The 19,095-nt window shown below is 39.2% G+C and overlaps 1 protein-coding gene across 8 annotated transcripts in view; it reads right to left on the bottom strand.

The window, feature by feature from the left end:
• SLC25A26 (solute carrier family 25 member 26) overlaps positions 1–19,095 on the bottom strand; it is a 165,998-nt gene that overhangs the window by 10,479 nt on the left and 136,424 nt on the right. For 4 of the 8 annotated variants that reach the window (XM_032290415.1, XM_032290410.1, XM_032290416.1 and 1 more), the window contains 2 exons: positions 16,748–16,776; positions 4,697–4,766 (listed from right to left, as the gene is read on the bottom strand). In XM_032290415.1, coding sequence (XP_032146306.1) covers positions 4,697–4,766; positions 16,748–16,776 — 99 coding nt within the window. The remainder of the gene's footprint in view (positions 1–4,696; positions 4,767–16,747; positions 16,777–19,095) is intronic. The other 4 variants (XR_004272477.1, XM_032290417.1, XM_032290412.1 and 1 more) reach the window with 1 other exon arrangement.

The raw sequence follows: 19,095 nt of genomic DNA, 5'->3' as shown, positions 1-19,095 counted from the left end.
TGTGTGTGTGTGTGTGTGTGTGTGTGTGTGTGTGTGTGTGTGTGTGTCCATTCCCCAAGAAAGGAAGAACAGGAAAAAAGACACAAAGGCAACAAACACCATGTGTTTCTCTTACCAGCGCAGGGTCTAGAATGAAAGAACCCTTCTTTGGAGTTGGAAAGACTAACGCTTAAATCCCTGCTCTACCAGTTGTCTGGCCTAAGGTAATTACTTATTCTCTAGCTGAAATACCTTATGAGCGAGGGACTCTTACTGCCCCATTCTACAGGTGGGGAAATCAAGGCTTACAGAGGCTAAAAACTTGAAGAGTTTACTTAGTTGAAGCTAAGAACGGATCTTAAGTCTGTGTTGCCTCCAGAACTGGGACTCAGCCACTGGTGTCCTAGTGGCCTCAGTTTTCTCATCTGTAAAATGCAGACAGTACTATGACACGGGAACTAAATGGGCCTGAGTAATGTGTCTGGAACAGCATCTGGCTCATAGCAGTAATGACTAAGTAATTAACTCTTTCCTGTGTGGATAGAGCTTTTAAGTGATTTTTCTTTGCATCTCTAGACCAGCACACACAGCAGGCACTCGAAAGCACTTCATTGGTGCCCTGGTCTCTAGTTTTTATAAACTGAAGATTTCAACTCATCCTCTAAAAGAGAGGAAAAGGTAAAGGTAGGAGCTAATATCTGTGGTGCTTACTTCATAGATGGCATGCCAGGAATGCACTAGGCACTTTCATTGATTATTTGATCTCATTTGCATAGGTGTTACTATTCCCATTTTACAACCAGCTTACTTGTGCAGGCCACACAGCTGGTATGGGACCTGGGACTGTCACGTGTATCATGACTTCAAAAATAGTACTCGTTCCACTACCTAATTGCTTTGATATATGATAAGACAATTTAAAATCTGTCCAATTGTTAAAACCAACTTTCGTATGTGAAAATGTTCACAAATGATCCTAAACCAATTAAGACCTAATGGTTGATAAGGAACATCTAATAAATTTAGTTACTGCAAATCAAACTTATTTTGGCCATTAGCAAAGGTCTACCATTCCTTCAGTGTGGATGCCTGCCAATATTATCTTGGAGATTTAGGTTTCATGAAATTAAAATGAAGAGAAGTTACAGACAGAAACACATATGCTTCAACAGGTCCTAACCTTACTACCATGAGAGAAGCGGAATTTTATGTAAGTTGCTAATAAATCAATTTGCCTGTCTCAAATATCAAAGACTTCTCTAACTCACAGACCTCATAATGCTTTTGTAAGGAAGACTTGTGAAGATAATAGACTAGAATAATATTCGTAACAGGGAAGGGCTTGGGCCAGACTTTCAGTTAAAATGCAGTTATTTAAGTGTTTTATTTAAGGGCACTGTAAGCTACTGGTAACAAATACAAGGAGCATTCCAACATATGAGACAGGAAATAATTATTTGGTACAGCAACTATAGGCTGGTTTTGTATTCAAAGCATTTGTGAAACAGTTTTCCATGGTCTCCACTGGAGTTACGTTTGTACTGAATGTTAGGCTAACTTTAGGCTTTCAAGGACAGGACTCAAGGGAAGCTACAATTTTATGATAGCACTGTATCTCATATTTCCTTGAGGAACAAATGCAGATTCCCTAACTGTGCCCCCCTCTCCTGCCATAAAGACAAAGCAGCCGCCTTCCTACAATAAGGCTGGAACTGTCACCCCTGAGCAGCAGCTAAGAATGTAGGGGCAGCAGTGGGGAAGTCCCCAAACCCATTCCCGGGCAACCTTGATGCCATTCATTGCTCCTCCAGACCCTATGCTGCCCCTGATTAGTCTGGGAGGGACAAAAGCACCACCATGCCCCTCTTATGCATGACTTCCAATGAAGTGTGCAGATGTGGAAGACTTCCACATCAACAATAAGGAAAACGGTTTTTGTTTATATTTTAATAGAGATTGTGTCAGGCCTTCTCATTTGTTACCCAAATAATCCCTCACCCTATTCTAGAATTTCAAACCCACAGAGAGATTGCAATCAATCTCTTTCTCTGTCTCTTTCTCCCCCACACCCTTCTCTCCTAGAGAATGTACAGAGGTGTTTATTACGAGAAACTGACCAAAATATACTAGAGTACCAAATATCACTATAGTAGCAAATGTCATGCTTACTTAGATTGCATTATGGTAACCCGAAGCAAGGAAGTTGGCAAAGTCCTCTTTTCCCCCTAGTTTAACCCCTGGCCAAGGGAATTTCTGAGCATGACAAGCCATCAACACCTCCAATCTCAAGGGACATTTTTGGATACTTGTGCCAAGTAGTTTATAAAACAAGCATTAGCAAGAAAGAGTGCCAAGGATGGCACACAGAATGGTTCATCTGCAATGATTTAGCCAATTTAAACTTGGAAAAGCACACGGGATGAGAACTCTGATTTCCCATTTGAGGGCAAGTTTTCTCATTCCCCTTATGGCCATGTAAGGGTAAAGTCTGCAAGGCAGTGTGTAAGTATTTTAAAGCAACTGCACAAGATATCATTCATCTCTATACTCTGTAAGGCACCATGTTGCAACTCTTAGAGAACCTCACTTTTTCACAAATTGGAATATTTTCAAGTGATATTTATCCTTCAGAAATGTTTTAAAATAGTAACCCTGTTCCTCTAGATCAACATTTGTACCAAATAAAATTTCAAAATAATAAGGGACATAAATAAGAAATATATTTATCTTTTGCTAAATATATGTGGATCTACTGACAATGGATTTTTTGCAGGCCTTGGACAAACTCCTTCACTTATCAGAACTTTTGCAAAAAAAATAAGATGCTTGTATTGGAGGCATTTCAAAATTTACAAGCTATTAGAGGAGACTGTTCTGTAGAGTAACTTTATTGATATGACATTCCTTCACTCAATCAAGAAGGTGAATTACTGTGATAGTAGGTTTTCATTTTCTGCATGTTGGTTGTTCTTACTGAAACAGTGGTAATTCCTTACATCGACTTGGTTTTACAGAGTACAGAGTACTAACCATACATTATCTCAAGCCCTGAAATAATCCCCTAAGTAGGAATTGTTGCTTCTACATTACAGGTAAGGAAGCTGGCACTCAGGAGGGCCCCAAAGTCTCATTCCTGAGTTGGGGACAAAACAGAGACTTGACAATCCTGCAAGTCATGCAGCTCAGCCTGTGCTAGATGTGTAGCTCTGGGCACCTTGCTCCCCTTCTCCACCTCTCAGCATCACTGCAGCACTGGCTATGCTGCCACGCTCCCCAGGAGAACCACCTCAACTGAAAGAGCCTGGATGGTAGGATCCTACCACATAGAGGACGTCTGATAGCAAGTTCCCTTCTCCCCCTCCTTCTGACCATCTAAATGCTTAGTGTCTATTACAGAGTATTATTCAGAAAAGGAAATGGTAATTAATGCAAATTTCCTCAATAGTAACAATGTCTCTGGAAGCAGATCTTTGAATTGGGTATTTAAGGAATAGGACCAGAGAATATGTTCTCCTTATTTCAACGCCTGCAAGTTTTATAGTATTGCTAACTTTAAGAAGTAGCCTTACTTATCCAGGATGACCGAATTTCCATAATGCGCTCACTTTGTCCCCAGGGCCCAGGAGACAGTCTACAAAAAATGCACATCTCTCTTAGAGACTGGGGAATAATGACTCTTGACCTCTGGAAAATGAATCAAGACCACCTACTTATTTAACACGGCTAATGACTATTGTGTCATGTGGAAACAATTACCATCATAATCAATCTGGGTTGGTTTCATGTCTAGAGGCAAAATTCTTATTTTTGATTATCAATTGTACAAGTAAGTCTAATCATTAATAAAGAATCCTGTAAAACGTACATTTGCTGTTTTCCCAATCACTACAACAAAAAACCAATGACCATTAAACAAACTGGAAAAAAATTATTTTCCAATAAAGTTAACACCCCAAACCTCCCCTACTGGCTTCACATCTCAACTAAAAGTTTCTTTTTCTGGCAAATTTCCATTGTATTTCAACTATAATTTTCATTTAACTTTGTAACAACCAAATATACTTCTCTCTTAGGCTTTTAAACATATCACTTGTTTAAAGCATCTGAGTTCTCATTAAAGCCTCATGGAAAATTCATATGACTTAGTGATGGATAACACCATATTGCATATTGTCACCTTGCTCTTGCTTTAATGTCTCAAAAATGTGCAGATGTGTAGATCTCCATACTTCCTACACAGAACAGTTTAGCCTTCAGTAAGCTATGGAGGAGCCTCTGCTCTCCTGACACTAGTTAATCTACAGTGCTGTCAAACATGTCACACAAACCGTGAATCATTGCCTTTTGCAGAAATCGCTTAAACCCCCTAAGCACTGCCCAAGGCAGACAGCTGCACAGTCAGCCCTACACCCACAGCAAGTCTCTTCCCACAGAGGACTTTATAAATCATCGTTAAGATAATTCCAGGGCCTGAGTGAAGGCTTTAATAAAGATAAAAAGAAAAAGAAAAATTTGTCAAAAACAAATTGGTTGTCTTTCAGGCAGACACCTTTTTAGCAGTTATTTTCCCTAGGACACATGCTTTTCTCAAACAACTAATGGAGCGCTCTTCATCTAAACAATCTGGAATTTCTAAAGAATGTTGTTTTTACATAGTTAATATTTTCACATTTTTCCCCCTCTTTGGTCTTTCCCAGTATAATATAATCCTTTGCACCTGCAAAAGCTCCACAGACTGCTGACTGCCAAGAATCCACCACATGATCCTGCCTCCAGGACCAGAGGGCCTGTGTTTAAAGAGAAAGAAAAATACAAGTTATTAAATATTTGAATTTATCGGAACCTCCTGTGGGTTAGCTCTGGGGATGGGAACTTAAGTGAGAAGCTATTTTGGTGGCATTCTTTTCTGATGACATAAGTGACTTTCCCAAAGACTTAACTGCATTGTAAAATAAGTCAAAGAAATGAGAGTGACAGCTACATTAGAGTGCTCAAAGAAACAATTTTCAGAGAAATCCTAAGTGTGTGTGCACGCACACAAAACATCACCACCACACAATTAAGACAGTGAACTTACTCATGACCCAAAAGTTTGCTTCTATCTCTATGTATCCCCTCTTTCCTGTTCCTCCTCACTATCCCAAAGCAATCTGATCTGTCACTCTAGACTAGTATGCCTTTCCTAGAATGTTATATAATTGTAATCATATATTTTTAAAATCCAACTTCTTTTATTCAGAATTATGATTAACCCATGTCATGCAGATATCAGTAGTTGACTTTTCATTAGTAATATTCTGTTGTATGGATATATTGTGATTTACACATTTACCTGTTGATGGACATTCGGGATTTTTCCAGTTTGGGGCTATTGCAAATAAACCCACCATGAACATTTGTAAGCAGGCACATGCTTTCATCTCTCTTGGGGAAATACCTAGCAGTAAAATAACTAGATCACATGAGAGGTATATATTTAACTTTTTAAGAACTGCCAAACTGTTTTCCAAAGCAATTGTACCATTTTACGTTCTCATGAGTTCCGGTTTCTCCATGTCTTTCCCAATACTTGGTATCATCACCACTTTAAAATTTCAACCATTCTAGTAAGTGTATTATAGTATTTCACTGTTTTTTCTTTGAATATATATTTTTTGAAAAGAAAGTCATTTTAGGTTTTGTTTGTTTGTTTTTGAGATGGAGTCTGCTCTGTCACCCATGCTGGAGTTCAGTGGCACAATCTCAGCTCACTGCAACCTCCAGTTTCTGGATTCATGTAATTCTCCTGTCTCAGCCTCCTGAGTAGCTGGGACTACAGGTGACCACCAACATGCCTGGCTAATTTTGGTATTTTTAGTAAAGACAGCATTTCACTATGTTGGCCAGGCTGGTGCTAAACTGATCTCAAGCGATCCGCCTGCCTCGGCCTCCCAAAGTGCTGGGATTACAGGAGTGAGCCATGGCGCCTGGCCTTCATTGCGGTTTTAATTTGTATTTCCCTAATGATGTTGAGCTGCTTTTCACGCACTCATTCCCATCCACAGCATACTGTCTTTCGTGAAGTGTCTGTTCAAATGTGTTGCACATCTGTATTGGGTTACCGTAACTCAATGACTGAATTTTAGTATTCTTTATATATCCTAGGATGGCCCATTGATAGATGTTTTCTTCTAATCTTCTTTTGTCTTTTCACTCTTTTAACAGTGTCTTTCAAAGAAAAGAAGTTTTTCATTTTGATGATGTCCAAATGATCCTTTTACAGGTCTTGCTTTTGGTGTCACATCTAAGAAATCTTTGCCTAACCCAAAGTCACAAAGATTTTTTGATCCCATGTTTTCTTCTAGAAATTTTATGTTTTCAGGTTTTACATTTATATTTACCATCCATTTTGAGTTCATTTTTATTGATGGTACAATTTGTAGACTGAAGTTATTTGGGTTTTCACATGTGGATATTCAGTTGTTTCAGTGACTGGCAGAGATAATCATTTCTCCAGTGAACTTCCCACTTGCTTTTGTCAAAAATCAATTTTCCACATATGTGTGGGTCTCTTTCTGAACTCTCTATTCCGTTCTCATCTATAGACCTATCTTGATGTCAATTCCATACCTTCTTAACTACTGTAACTTTATAATGAATCTTGAAATCAAGTAGTATTTGTCTTCCAAATTTGTTCTTTTTCAAAGTTCTTCTAAATATTCTAAATATTTTGCATTTCCATATGAATTTTGCTATCAGATTAATAATTTCCATGAAATAACCTGCTGAGACTATGATTGGGAGGCACCAAATCCATGGATTATTTTGGAGAGAACCAGTTGTTCATATTGAGGGGCTTTCCTCTCATAAGCATTGCATCCCTCTCCGTTTTACTAAGGTCTTAGTTTCTCTCCACACTGTTGTGTAGTTTGCATCATACAGGTCTTGCACTGGTTTTGTCAAATTTATCCTTAAGTATTTCACATGTTTTGATGCTACTGCGAATGGTACTGTTTTTGAAATTTCAATTTCCGGTTGCTCACTGATAATATGTAGAAACCGATTATCAACACAATTGGTTTTTGTATACTGATCTTGTATTCTGCAACCCTGCTAAACTCAGCTGCTAAAGTTACCGTCCTCATAGCTTTAATAGAGCTCATCAAATTTTCTACACAGATGACCATATCATCTATGAATAAAAACAGTTGTACTTCTTCTTCTCCAATTAAGATACCCCTTAGCGTTTATTTTCGTTTTTGCCTCAATTGAGTAGGACCTTCAGCATAATGGCATGCACTGGAATAGTGACCACAAATATTACCAAAAAAGACCTCCTGATGATTCTAATTTAAATGGTTAGAATAGTATAATGGCTTTCTGACAGTGGTGTGACTTTTTAGGGATAATCAAATACACCACAACTAAAAGAACAGCAAAGTTCATTTTAATTTCCTACTCTAAATACTCCCCCACTGACAACTGTATCTGGAAGTTTGTGAGAGTCCTGACGGGGTGAAGAAGACGCCATATAAATGAATCATTAGGTCCAGGACCCTCTTTACTCTGTCAACTTTCACAACTTAAGTCAGACAGTGAATACGTTAACTATCTAACAAATTAAATAAGTGACAGTGTGTGGCTTGAGGACTCCACCATTTCCCTCTATCCATACTAACAGGAACGATTCTCTGAAAGAGGATTAATTCAATTAACTGCACTGAGAATGCAGCTATCAAATAGATTTTTGGCACCTTACTTGTGAAAGTAGATAGGCTAAAAAAGAAAAGATTTACAAGAAACAGGTTTCTTTTCTGAGACGGAGTTTCCCTCTTGTTACCCAGGCTGGAGTGCAATGGCGCGATCTCGGCTCACCGCAACCTCCGCCTCCCGGGTTCAGGCAATTCTCCTGCCCCAGCCTCCTGAGTCGCTGGGATTACAGGCACGCGCCACCATGCCCAGCTAATTTTTTGTATTTTTAGTAGAGACGGGGTTTCACCACGTTGACCAGGATGGTCTTGATCTCTTGACCTCGTGATCCACCCGCCTCGGCCTCCCAAAGTGCTGGGATTACAGGCTTGAGCCACCGCGCCCAGCCAAGAAACAGGTTTCTAAAGATAATACTACCATTAAACAGAGTAACTGGTATATTTTCAGAAAATGCTCTACTGTTTGCAAATCAATCTGTATGCTTTAATAGAAAGGATGATTTTCTCCAGAGCTGCTACAAGCATTGGATTAAGAATAAAACATGACAGTGGAATCACTTTTTCTTTACTTCTAAGGTGGCAAAGGGTGTATTTCATCAGGCTAATGCCAGTTTAACACCAATACTTACTCACCAACTCATTAGAAAAGCAATGCAAAATATAAACTAGATTTCTGTTGATGACTAAAAGTCATGTTCAGTTAATCTACTAATATCTTTAAGGGTTCCAAAGAGCAGAAGGCTACTCAAACAGACTTAAAATGCTGAGTTTATAAGCAAAAGTAAGAAGATGTGGATGTGATAAGAAATCAACAATATCTTGGGAGGCCGAGGCGGGTGGATCACGAGGTCAAGAGATCGAGACCATCCTGGTCAACATGGTGAAACCCCGTCTCTACTAAAAATACAAAAAAAAATTAGCTGGGCATGGTGGCGCGTGCCTGTAATCCCAGCTACTCAGGAGGCTGAGGCAGGAGAATTGCCTGAACCTAGGAGGCGGAGGTTGCGGTGAGCCGAGATCGCGCCATTGCACTCCAGCCTGGGTAACATGAGTGAAACTCCGTCTCAAAAAAAAAACAAAAAAACAAAAAAACAAAACAATATTATGAATATTCATAAATTCAACAAATATTTACTAGGTGTCAGGTACTGTAGTCAAGGAAAGAAAACATGACAGTTCCTAGGTCTAATATGTGAGGAAGGTATGGTGGGGGCAGAAGAGGATTACAAAAGATAGAAGTGAGGTGACAGAGAAAGCTTCACAGAGGTGCCTGTTACAATCTAGGGAGAAAAAAAACTGGTTGCCAGGGGGAAATAAAAACACAATCAAAATAGACTCAGATGGCTAGATACCATTTAAAAATAGAATCTCCACAGATAAGCGTAACTTTCCACTATTACCTGGCCAGAATAAAGAGCCCACAACCAACATGTAAAGAAATAATTTGGTATTTGAATGGATACTAACAATTATGTTAAACAAATCTCTAGAAGACCCAAAATGCCTGAAGTTAAGAAACATCAGTGGCAAACACAAAGCATGACTGTAACAGCAACCACAATACACACTTACATAGAACATACAGTACTTCCCATGTTCTGGGTGTGAAGCGCTTTACATACATCCACAATCTTCTGAGGTGTATGTAATTTTTATTAACTTGTCATTTTAGAGACAAAAACATTGTGGCTCATGCCTGTAATCCCAGCATTTTGGGAGGCCAAGATGGGAGGATCACTTGAGGCCAGGGGTTTGAGACCAGCCTTGTTAACATAGTGAGATCCCACCTCTAAGAAAAAAATTGTTCGAAGATGAGGCCCAAAGATGTTAAGTAACTTGCCAAAGGTTAAACAGGGAGCAGGAAAGCTAGGAGCCGGATGGGACACTCTGGTGTGGGCATGAAAACACATGGGTTTGGATCTATAGGCTACAGTTGTCTGCTGACACAGATAAGCATTCATGAGACACTTCTACAAGCAAATCACAATTTCCACTGGAATGATTAAACTATCCAAGTGAATGAACAAATTATGTCAATGTGTAAAACAACTTGCTTAAATTAGATTAAAATGATTTTTTAAAAGGAGGAATTGTCTGAATACAGAACCTCAGAAATATAATGCTGAGACCAATCTAAAAAGATGAGAGTTATTTACAAATTACTCGAGTGCAGCTTTAAATTCATAAAACAACGAGAACCTGGCTGATAAAAACACTATACAGCAATTATGAAAATATTCTGAAATTATTTATTTGCTTATCTATTTGAAGGGACAACAGGATTGTAATAAAAGACTCTAGCTGGAAGACATTACTCATAGGAAGACTACGTATTATTGATTATGGCATTCACATCGTTTTAGACTGGAATGGGAATAAAAATATATTGTAGGCAACAATATAAATGATTGCAACTGACAATATTAGGTAGGATTTACTGACTGCCTACAATGCTCTAGGCACTATGCTAAAGATTATACATGTGTTATCTCATTCAATGTTGAGAAGTGTATTATTCTCCACAAAAAAAAGCTGAGGGGCAAGTGCTAAGGGAGGTTAAGTAACTTGCCTGAGGTCACACAGATATTAAGTAGAAAAACTGAGGCTGGTTCGTTTTGCAAATAGCATAGTATATACGCAAAATTATGTTTCCTCACTATCATATGCAGCGCAACTTCTAGTCAAACACATCGTAATACATACTTTATTAAATACTTTGATGTTAATAAAATGAATTTAAATAATGTGGGTTTATAATAGAAATTTTTATAAAGGACCTGCCAAAATTTTTTTAAATTTCCATAATTTCTCAACCTAAATAAGTCATTTCATTGCCCCAGACGTCTAACGATCATTTCTGTCAAGGCAGGTAGATGATTAAGGGAGGAGGGGCGGGGCATAAAGGGATATAAAGAAGCAGTATTGGAGTCTCAACTCATGGTGGAGGTTGTGTACCAAAATAACAGCAAGAAATTTAAAAAGCAAGGGGCCATATTTTGCCTGGCGTTTGCTTATTTATCCCAATTCAATGTCCCATTTCCTTTTTCTGTTCAATTATAAGTAACTTAAGAGACAGCATCTTGTTCTGTTACCCAGGCTGGAGTGCCTTGAAGTGATCACAGCACACTGCCGCCTCCAACTTCTACACTCAAGTGATCTTCCCGCCTCAGCCTCCTGAGTAACTGGGATTATGGGCAAGTGCCACTATGCCCAGTTCATTTATTTTTTTTTTTGAGGCAGCATCTTGCTATGTTTGCCCAGGCTGGTCTGAAACTCCTGGTCTCAAGCAATCCTCCCACCCCAGCCTCCCAAGTAGCTGTAATTACAGTATAAATGAAATCTTCACATGAATCTATGGTTAACATTAATGAGAAATATCAAGTTTACGTAATGAGAACACCAGTCAAAAATCTTCTTAGTCTCACTTCGGTAATTTTTCTTAAGTAAAGCTTCCTTAAACATTTCGAATAGGTTGTATGACACTTTTAAAATAACTTTAGATTTACAGAAGAGTTACAAAAATAGGAGCATTCCACCAAGTGCTGTGGCTTGTGCGTATAATCCCAGCACTTTGAGACTCTGAGGTGACAGGATCACCTGAGCCCAGGAGTTTGAGAGCAGCCTGAGCAACACAAGGAGACCCCGTCTCTACAAAAAATTTTAAAACTTAGCAAGATGTGGTGGCAAAGGCCTAAGTCCCCACAACTAGGGAGGCTGAGGTGGGAGGATCACTTGGGCCCAGGAGGTTGAAGCTGCAGTTATCAGTGATCACACCACTGCACTCCAGCCTGGGCAACAGAGCAAGACCCTATCTCAAATAATAATAGTAATATAGTTCCCATATAGCCTTCACCCAGCTTCCATAGTTTAATTATCAAACCACAAGACCGAGATTGGTACAATATTATTAACTAGGCTACACACCCTAATTGAGTTTCACCATAATAATTATTGTTTAAAAGTCAGCAATTTTTAAACATCAGCTTGACTTTTTAAATGAATGATATTTCTATTATTCATTAGAGTGCTCAGTGATATCACTACAACAACAATCAGGTTGTAATTTCCCAAGTGATTCTTCACTTACTGCTAAAAGCCTATCAGAGGAACAGCACGAAGTAGTTTGCCTCCCCAACCCCACCCCAAGGTAACAGCTATTAGCACCAGTAGTCATAGGTCAGAAAGCAAACACCAGGCACAATACTATGAAATGGCTGGGAGCCCAAGCACAGACCAGGTGTTTTTTATTAAAGTGTAGCATGAAGAGAAGGTTTTGTTTTTCACTTTTAAAAGCCCCACCCAAATAAGCACTATTGTCATATGAATAACAAATTGAAAATAAGTGTTTTGGCTCCAGTGAACGAAAACTTACAACTTCGGACCGCTTTAGCTGCTCTAATCAAAAGCAGTTATATGGCTTGCAACCTTACAAGATGATGAAATTTTACTACATGCTTTTTATGGTACAATAGGTAAATGCACAGAATCATCTACTCAATTCCAAATGAGTAACACCAGATGACAAAATTTAAAACAACAGAAAGCATAATACTTAGTTTTTTTCAAACCTAGGCTTGCTCTTGATATCATCCTCTGGGTAGGTCTCACTGCCGTGAGTTTACCACCAGAAGTTTAGAACCGATCAAAGACAGCAGACAATGATTTTCACGCAAATACTTTCCATACTGTAGTTGTTCGAACTATTGTGTAGCTTTTGCACACATATTTTGAAACAACAAAGCAACAGCTGCCTATAATTTTACGATTTAATCAGATGAACCATCTCTCTGTGAAGTACTCACATACTATTATGTCTAAAAAAGAGATTTCTAAAAGAAAGTTCTGTCAAATCAAAGTTCTATCAAATCTAACTGGGAATCACAACTGGGCTCTCATTTCTGCCATACTGTGGCTCTTGCAATACGAACCAGTGGCTAACAGGCTAAAATGAATTTTTCATACAGCACTACTTTTCATAATTAAAACTAGATATACCTAACTGATAATTAGGAATCCCTTACGGTACACAGGCTGATTTCGGTTATAATGGCAGCTAGACTGAAACTGTTCTAGGATGTGCAAGGGGCATCAATTTTACATGCGTTGATCTGTACCTTGTTTTTGGTAATAATATATGTTGGCTGGTGGAGATATTTAGATATTTGCATTCTAGATAAGTTGGTAAAGATAAGGACATAAGGACGTATAAGAAAATCTTAAACTAATAATTGTGCTGGTAATTACAGGCAAAGATAATGATTATTCTTAAGCAAAGGCATGATGGACTAAAACGCTCAGTTTGCTTTGTAATATTTAGGTTTTAGAGTTTATACAGTATTATTTTTGGATAAATGTGGGCTAGGTTTTATTGGGGGGATATTTATTCTGACTGGGGATCCTTGGAGCTTTCTACTTGTGGTTTGGTATCTTTTTAGTTGTACTGGTCCATTTTCATGCTGCTGATGAAGACATAACCTGAGACTGGTCAATGTACAAAAGAAAAAGGTTTAATCAGGCTTACAGTTCTATGTGGCTGGGCAAGCCTCACAGTCAAGGCGGAAGGCAAGGAGGAGCAATTCACATCTTACATGGATGGCAGCAGGCAGAGAGAGAGCTTATGCAGGCAAATTCTTGTTTTTTAAAGTCATCAGATCTTGTGAGACTCATTCACTGTCACGAGAACAGTGCAGGAATGATGTGCCCCCATAATTCAACCCCCTCCCACTGGGTTCCTCCCTGATATGTGGGAATTGTGGGATTTACAATTCAAGATGAGATTTAGGTGGGGAGACAGCCAAACCACATCATTAGTTTTGCGTAGGGCAAAATCCATTGACAACATCTAAATATATCACTGAGTAATAGTCACAATGAAACAAATTATTTTGATCATGAGTCATCAAGAAAAAGTATTGATTTTTTTTTTTTTTTGAGACGGAGTCTCACTCTGTCCCCTGGGGTGGAGTGCAGTGGCACAATCTCGGCTCACTGCAACCTCCAACTCCCTGGTCCATCTTAAAAAGCATGTCCCATACTTTCTAAGATGCAAATCACAAGCGATTCTCCTGCCTCAGCCTCCCAAGTAGCTGGGATTACAGGCATGAGCCACCACACACTCAGCTAGTATTTTAAGTAGCGAGGATGGTCTTGATCTCCTGACCTCATGATCCACCCACCTCAGCCTCCCAAAGTGCTGGGATTATAGGCGTGAGGCACCGTGCCTGGCCCAGGTATGATTATTTTTAATATTTTTGCCTGCAAAAGAACACTTGGTTTGCTATGTTTACGTATGGGACAATCTTTTTAAAAAGATATTTTTATCAAAAATGGTTAACATAAAAGAGCTGCAGGACTTACACTGACAAGCCCTATTTATTGGGAAACAGATACACTGACAAGCTTTTGTCTGAAAAGGCACCAGAAAAATATTTTAAAAGAAAGCAGTCACTTGTTTTTTTCATCGCCCTTTAAAAGCTCTCTCATCTCACTGTTGATTCTAAGGAGAGGGACCTCATTATCTTCATCTCTGGAGTCCCACAGGGCCCCACGTGATTCCTAATATAAAAAAGGCAGGTAAATGTTTGGTACCCACATGAACACCTACCATATAAGTAGTATTTCATCATTTTGCCCTTGTGTAAAGAACAGAAGAAAACGTGAATGGGCCAATCCCAAATTTTCACTGTTAGTTCAATGAAGAACCCTGTAAATCAGACATGGCATTTACTGAACTGCACAATGCTTTATAACAAGCTGTGCAAAAATGGTTTCTCAAGTTTATTTAGGCTCAGTTGGAATGAGGGCTATGATCAACTGGTGAAGCCTACTGGGGCAGAGCAAGACCTAGAAGCAGCACATGAACTATCATATCGCAAACTTAAACTATACGCACTCAACAAACCTCCAAAATGCTCACAAATAACAAGTAAGCAGGTCCCAAGACAAATACAAACAGCTAACACTCTCCTTTTTACCCCGATTTGTTAAAGGAGGTTACATGTGAATGTATAGATGGGTCCCTTGAAAATCATAAGCTGGCAAGGTCTTGTAGTTCCTTGGAACAAGGAATCATTATTGGCATTTTAAGTGCTTCTAAATATGCATTTATGTTTGATTATCTGATTAAACTGAAGTGTGGAAAATTCTCTTTTCTCACACTTTGTCTCAGCCAAAAGAAGTCGATATGACTCATCCCAAGAACCTTTTATCTTGATGGATTCTATTTTTCTCATTTCAGTCACAAACTTGCATAAATATGAGAAAAATGCCTAAAAGAAAGAAATGAGGAATTCTGGTGTGCTTCTTCTTATTTCCTTACAAAGGACCCTAGTCCACTACCTCCAGGCTATGGCACTCATAAGCCATGGTTAAATCTTACCTTTAGTTTAAGTAAGAGAACCTGTAAGGAATGTGATGGGTGTTACCAGTTTGGCTCCACAACTGTAACCATAGCAGGCTGCCTGGGCAGCTGGGTACCCAGCTCTAACTGAGGAGCTGGGAGAGGGGGCCAGGGCTCCAGGAGCCACAGCCTTTCCTTCCATCCATCCTCTTGGGCCTTTCAGATAGACGATACTCTTCCTGCCCTACTTGGTCTTGTCATCTTTTTTTCCACCATCTCTATTTATCTTTTCCTTGGCCAAACTATAAAATACAAACATTTCCGAAACATTTTGTTTACTCACTGAATTTCACCTAAAAATAGGAGTTTCATGCTTTTCCAATTCTTACATTCCCTACATGGAACTCTTTCAATTGCTCTAGAAACCAGAAAATGTTGCTTCTTACCTTTATAATTTGAATGCAAGGATGCTGAGGAGTTTTCATTCTTTTTCTATTGCGTATCCCATACTTTCTAAGATGCAAATTAAGAATTCAAACTTTCTTATAGTTTTTGAATTGTTAAAAGATGCCTGCTTCATCATGTGATTTTGCTAAAATCTTAAACAGTATCTCAGACTGCTTTGACTGCTGATCTGAAAATTTTAAATGTACTTTGTTCAGTTTATTTTTACTTTTATTTTGAGACAGGGCTTCTCTCTGTTGCCCAGGCTGGAGTACAGTGATGAAATCTTGGCTCAATGCAACCTCTGCCTCCTGGGTTCTCGCAATCCTCCCATCTCAGCTTCCCAAGTAGCTGAGATTATAGGCCCACACCACCACATCCCACTAATTTTCGTATTTTTTGTGGAGATGCATTTTCACCATGTTGACCAGGCTGGTCTCGAACTTCTGGCCTCAAGTGATCTGCCCATCTCAGCCTCCCAAAGTGATGGGATTGCAGGTGTGAGCTACTGTGCCTGACCTAAAATGTACTTTGTTCTTATTTTCAGGTAGTTTCTTCCATATTGACAAATTATATTTAATTCTTACTACTAGCTTAGTGTGGTAAAAATCAGACACAAAGGCATTTTCAGTCTTTCACCACTCCCTTTCAATCTTTACGATGTTTTTACTGGAAACTATGTTCTGAGCAAACATGTCTATGAAGTCACCAGATTCTCCCTGTCTCATGAAATGGTGTAACTGCAGACCCTGAGCACTGAGCATCTTCTAATTCTTACCTTCTTTATACCACTAAATGTATCAGAGAAATATGTTGTGGGTAGGGTGATGGTAGACATTTTAACTATCTTTAAAACAAGAATCAAGAAAAAAATGTTATTTATTCTTAAACTTGAAAATAGTTTTTATATAGTGCTGCACATTTAAAATATTTATAAAACAAAAAAGAGAGATCTAAGTAATTATTATACACATTGAACTATTACTATAAGTGAAGTGAAAATGTATTGGTCCCTGATTTCTTTTACAAAGCTATGATTTCATCTTAGAAAAGCATTAGCATAATGTTGCTATCTTACAAAACCAAACTGATTTTATTTTCATTTTGCTTGAAATACTGTTAGCTTAAAGATTTCATCTCATCTAGCTATTGCTTTAGTAACACCCTGTAGCTGTAAGCAAAACCATCTGGACCTGACAGTATTCTTAAGAGTGTCCACACCTCAGTGTTAACTGATGTCTCACACTAAGACAATAGAAAAAAATGACATTCTCACAGGAAATTTTAATATGCTCACCTTCGACTTAAAGCTTGGTAAGGAAAAACCTGTATGGTTAAAAAGGGAAAACTCTTTAATGGCTGTGAACATACCTCTAAAGGAATGCAAAAAACAGTTAATGTAGATAAGTTATCCAACTTTGCACTGAACTTGAAAAAGGATGCTAACCTTCAAACAATTAGCAAATAGTTACATAAACACCTGCTGTGTAAAAGACAGAACCATCAAGAATAAACAGAAGACATAGTTCCTTCCTCCAATAAGCACGTCCTGTGGGGGTTCAACACAAGCACGTGGAAAATGCAGTTCTGGCTGAACTCATTACTGTGAACTTATCTGTGCTCTCCATGGATGGTCTCTGAGAACTGACTCAAGTGAGCACGGTTTAATCCTTGCCCAAGCTTAGCAGATGCAAGGGATGCTTGAGAGAGGTGGTCTAAGAAACATGCTGGTCAGGCTTTCTAAGCTACACGTCATCAAGTTAAGGAATCAATGTAATTGACAGAAATGCCTTCAATGAGCTAACTATTAATATGACCTCAGCTTTTTACCAACTTTGGTAGAGGTGAAGGGGAGAAGATCTGTGGAAAGTGGTTACTACACTGCCTGGCATGTTGTAGCTCTGAAAAATGTGGGCTGTTGTTGCTTTTATTATGGCTGTTACCATCACTAAAAAATCACCTGCTAACCTGAGTCCCCGTCTGCTACGCAGCACACAGTAAAAGGTGCTCAGGCTACTATGGCAGAGACAACCTTATCGAGCCCTGCTTCCCTGGTTTTAAAGGGTTAACAGCAAGGCTCACCTCTCTGGGTTGTGTGTGGTGTGAAGAAGACAGTAATGAATGCATCGTGCTTAGCCCAGAGCCTGGCATACAGTATCTGTTCATCACACCACTGATGCCGTGAATAATTATTCGGGTGATGTAAGTGCATAACTAAATAAACTAAGTCATTAAAACACTAGTAAGGAAATAAATAGGTGTTATGGTTACGGAGGCGGGAGGAAGGGAGGGATGTGTCTCTGAGGTGACATGTGATCCTAAGGCCTGAGGAATGCGGAAAGAGGAGACATGAGAGAGGAATGGGGAAGGGGATATGAGACAGGCCTAGGGGGAGCTAGGATGAACGCTCCATGGGGACAGTTATTTGTGTCAGTCTTCTTCATCACTATCCCCACGCCTTGGGAAATGGCTGGCACACAGTAGACACTCGATAAAGACGTATACACTATTTATATATTTCAAAACATCATGCTGTACACCAGAAATATACGGATATTATTTGTCAATTTTTAAAACAGGAAAAAATTAAAATTAAAAAATTATCACACACCTAAAAAATGAAATATATAGAATGAAGGAAGAAAGAATATTTCTAGCAGGGAGATTTACAAAGGTAAGGACCCTGGTGCATCTGCAGCATGGCTGGGCACAGTGGTTGGGTGGCACGGGGTACGGCTGATGAGGCAGACGGAGGCCAGATTACACAGGGTCGTGACAGCCAGGTCTTAAGCTCTAGTTTATTCTTTTTTTAAAGGGATGCCACTGACAGGTTTTAGCAGAGAGTGGTATGATCTAATTTCATTCTTTTTCTTATTTTTTTTAAGAGATAGGGTCTCACTCTGTCACTCAGGTTGTGAGCTCAAGTGAGTCTCCCACCTCAGCCTCCCATGGAGTTGGGACTACAGGTGTGCACCACTACTCGTAGATAATTTTTATTAAGACATTTTGTAGAGATGGAGTCTACGTTGCCCAAGCTGGTCTCGAACTCCTGGGCTCAGGTGATCTTTCAGCCTAAGCCTCCCAAAGTGCTGGGATTACAGGCATGAGCCACTGTGCCTGACCTCATTCATTTCTTTAAAAGATCACTCTGGCTGCCAGGTGAAGAAGATATTTTGGGGAAGCCTGAGTGAAATGAGGAAGACCATCTGAGAGGCCAGTGTAGCAATTCAAACAAGGAGTGAGTTAGAGGCTTGAACTAGAACAGTGAACTTCTTGATGGGCTACATGATGAGGGATGAAAGAACAGAACTCTGGAATCATTCTTAAGTTTCTATTTGAGCAAGCATCAGACAACTGTGCTATTTACTGAGAAGCGGACAACAAGGAAGGAACAGATTGGGAAGAAGGCAAATAAAAAGTGACAGTTCTGTTCTGAGCTGGCCACCCAAAGACATCCTGAGTGAGAATATCAACTAGGCAGCTGGTCATCTGAGGCTGCCGCTCAGAGGAAGGGACTTGCCATGGAGTTATACACATGCAAGTTGGTTTAAAGATGGCATCCAAAGCCAAGGAATAAGATAAAATTACAAGTTACATACAGCTCTTTGTCAGGTAATAAAAACCATGAAATCTATCGTGTTTCTT

This window comes from Sapajus apella, unplaced genomic scaffold (genome assembly GCF_009761245.1).
Source record: "Sapajus apella isolate SASKATOON/1434 unplaced genomic scaffold, GSC_monkey_1.0 scaffold23, whole genome shotgun sequence".
NCBI classification, from domain to species: domain Eukaryota; kingdom Metazoa; phylum Chordata; class Mammalia; order Primates; family Cebidae; genus Sapajus; species Sapajus apella.
This window is presented reverse-complemented; position numbering and strand designations above follow the sequence as displayed.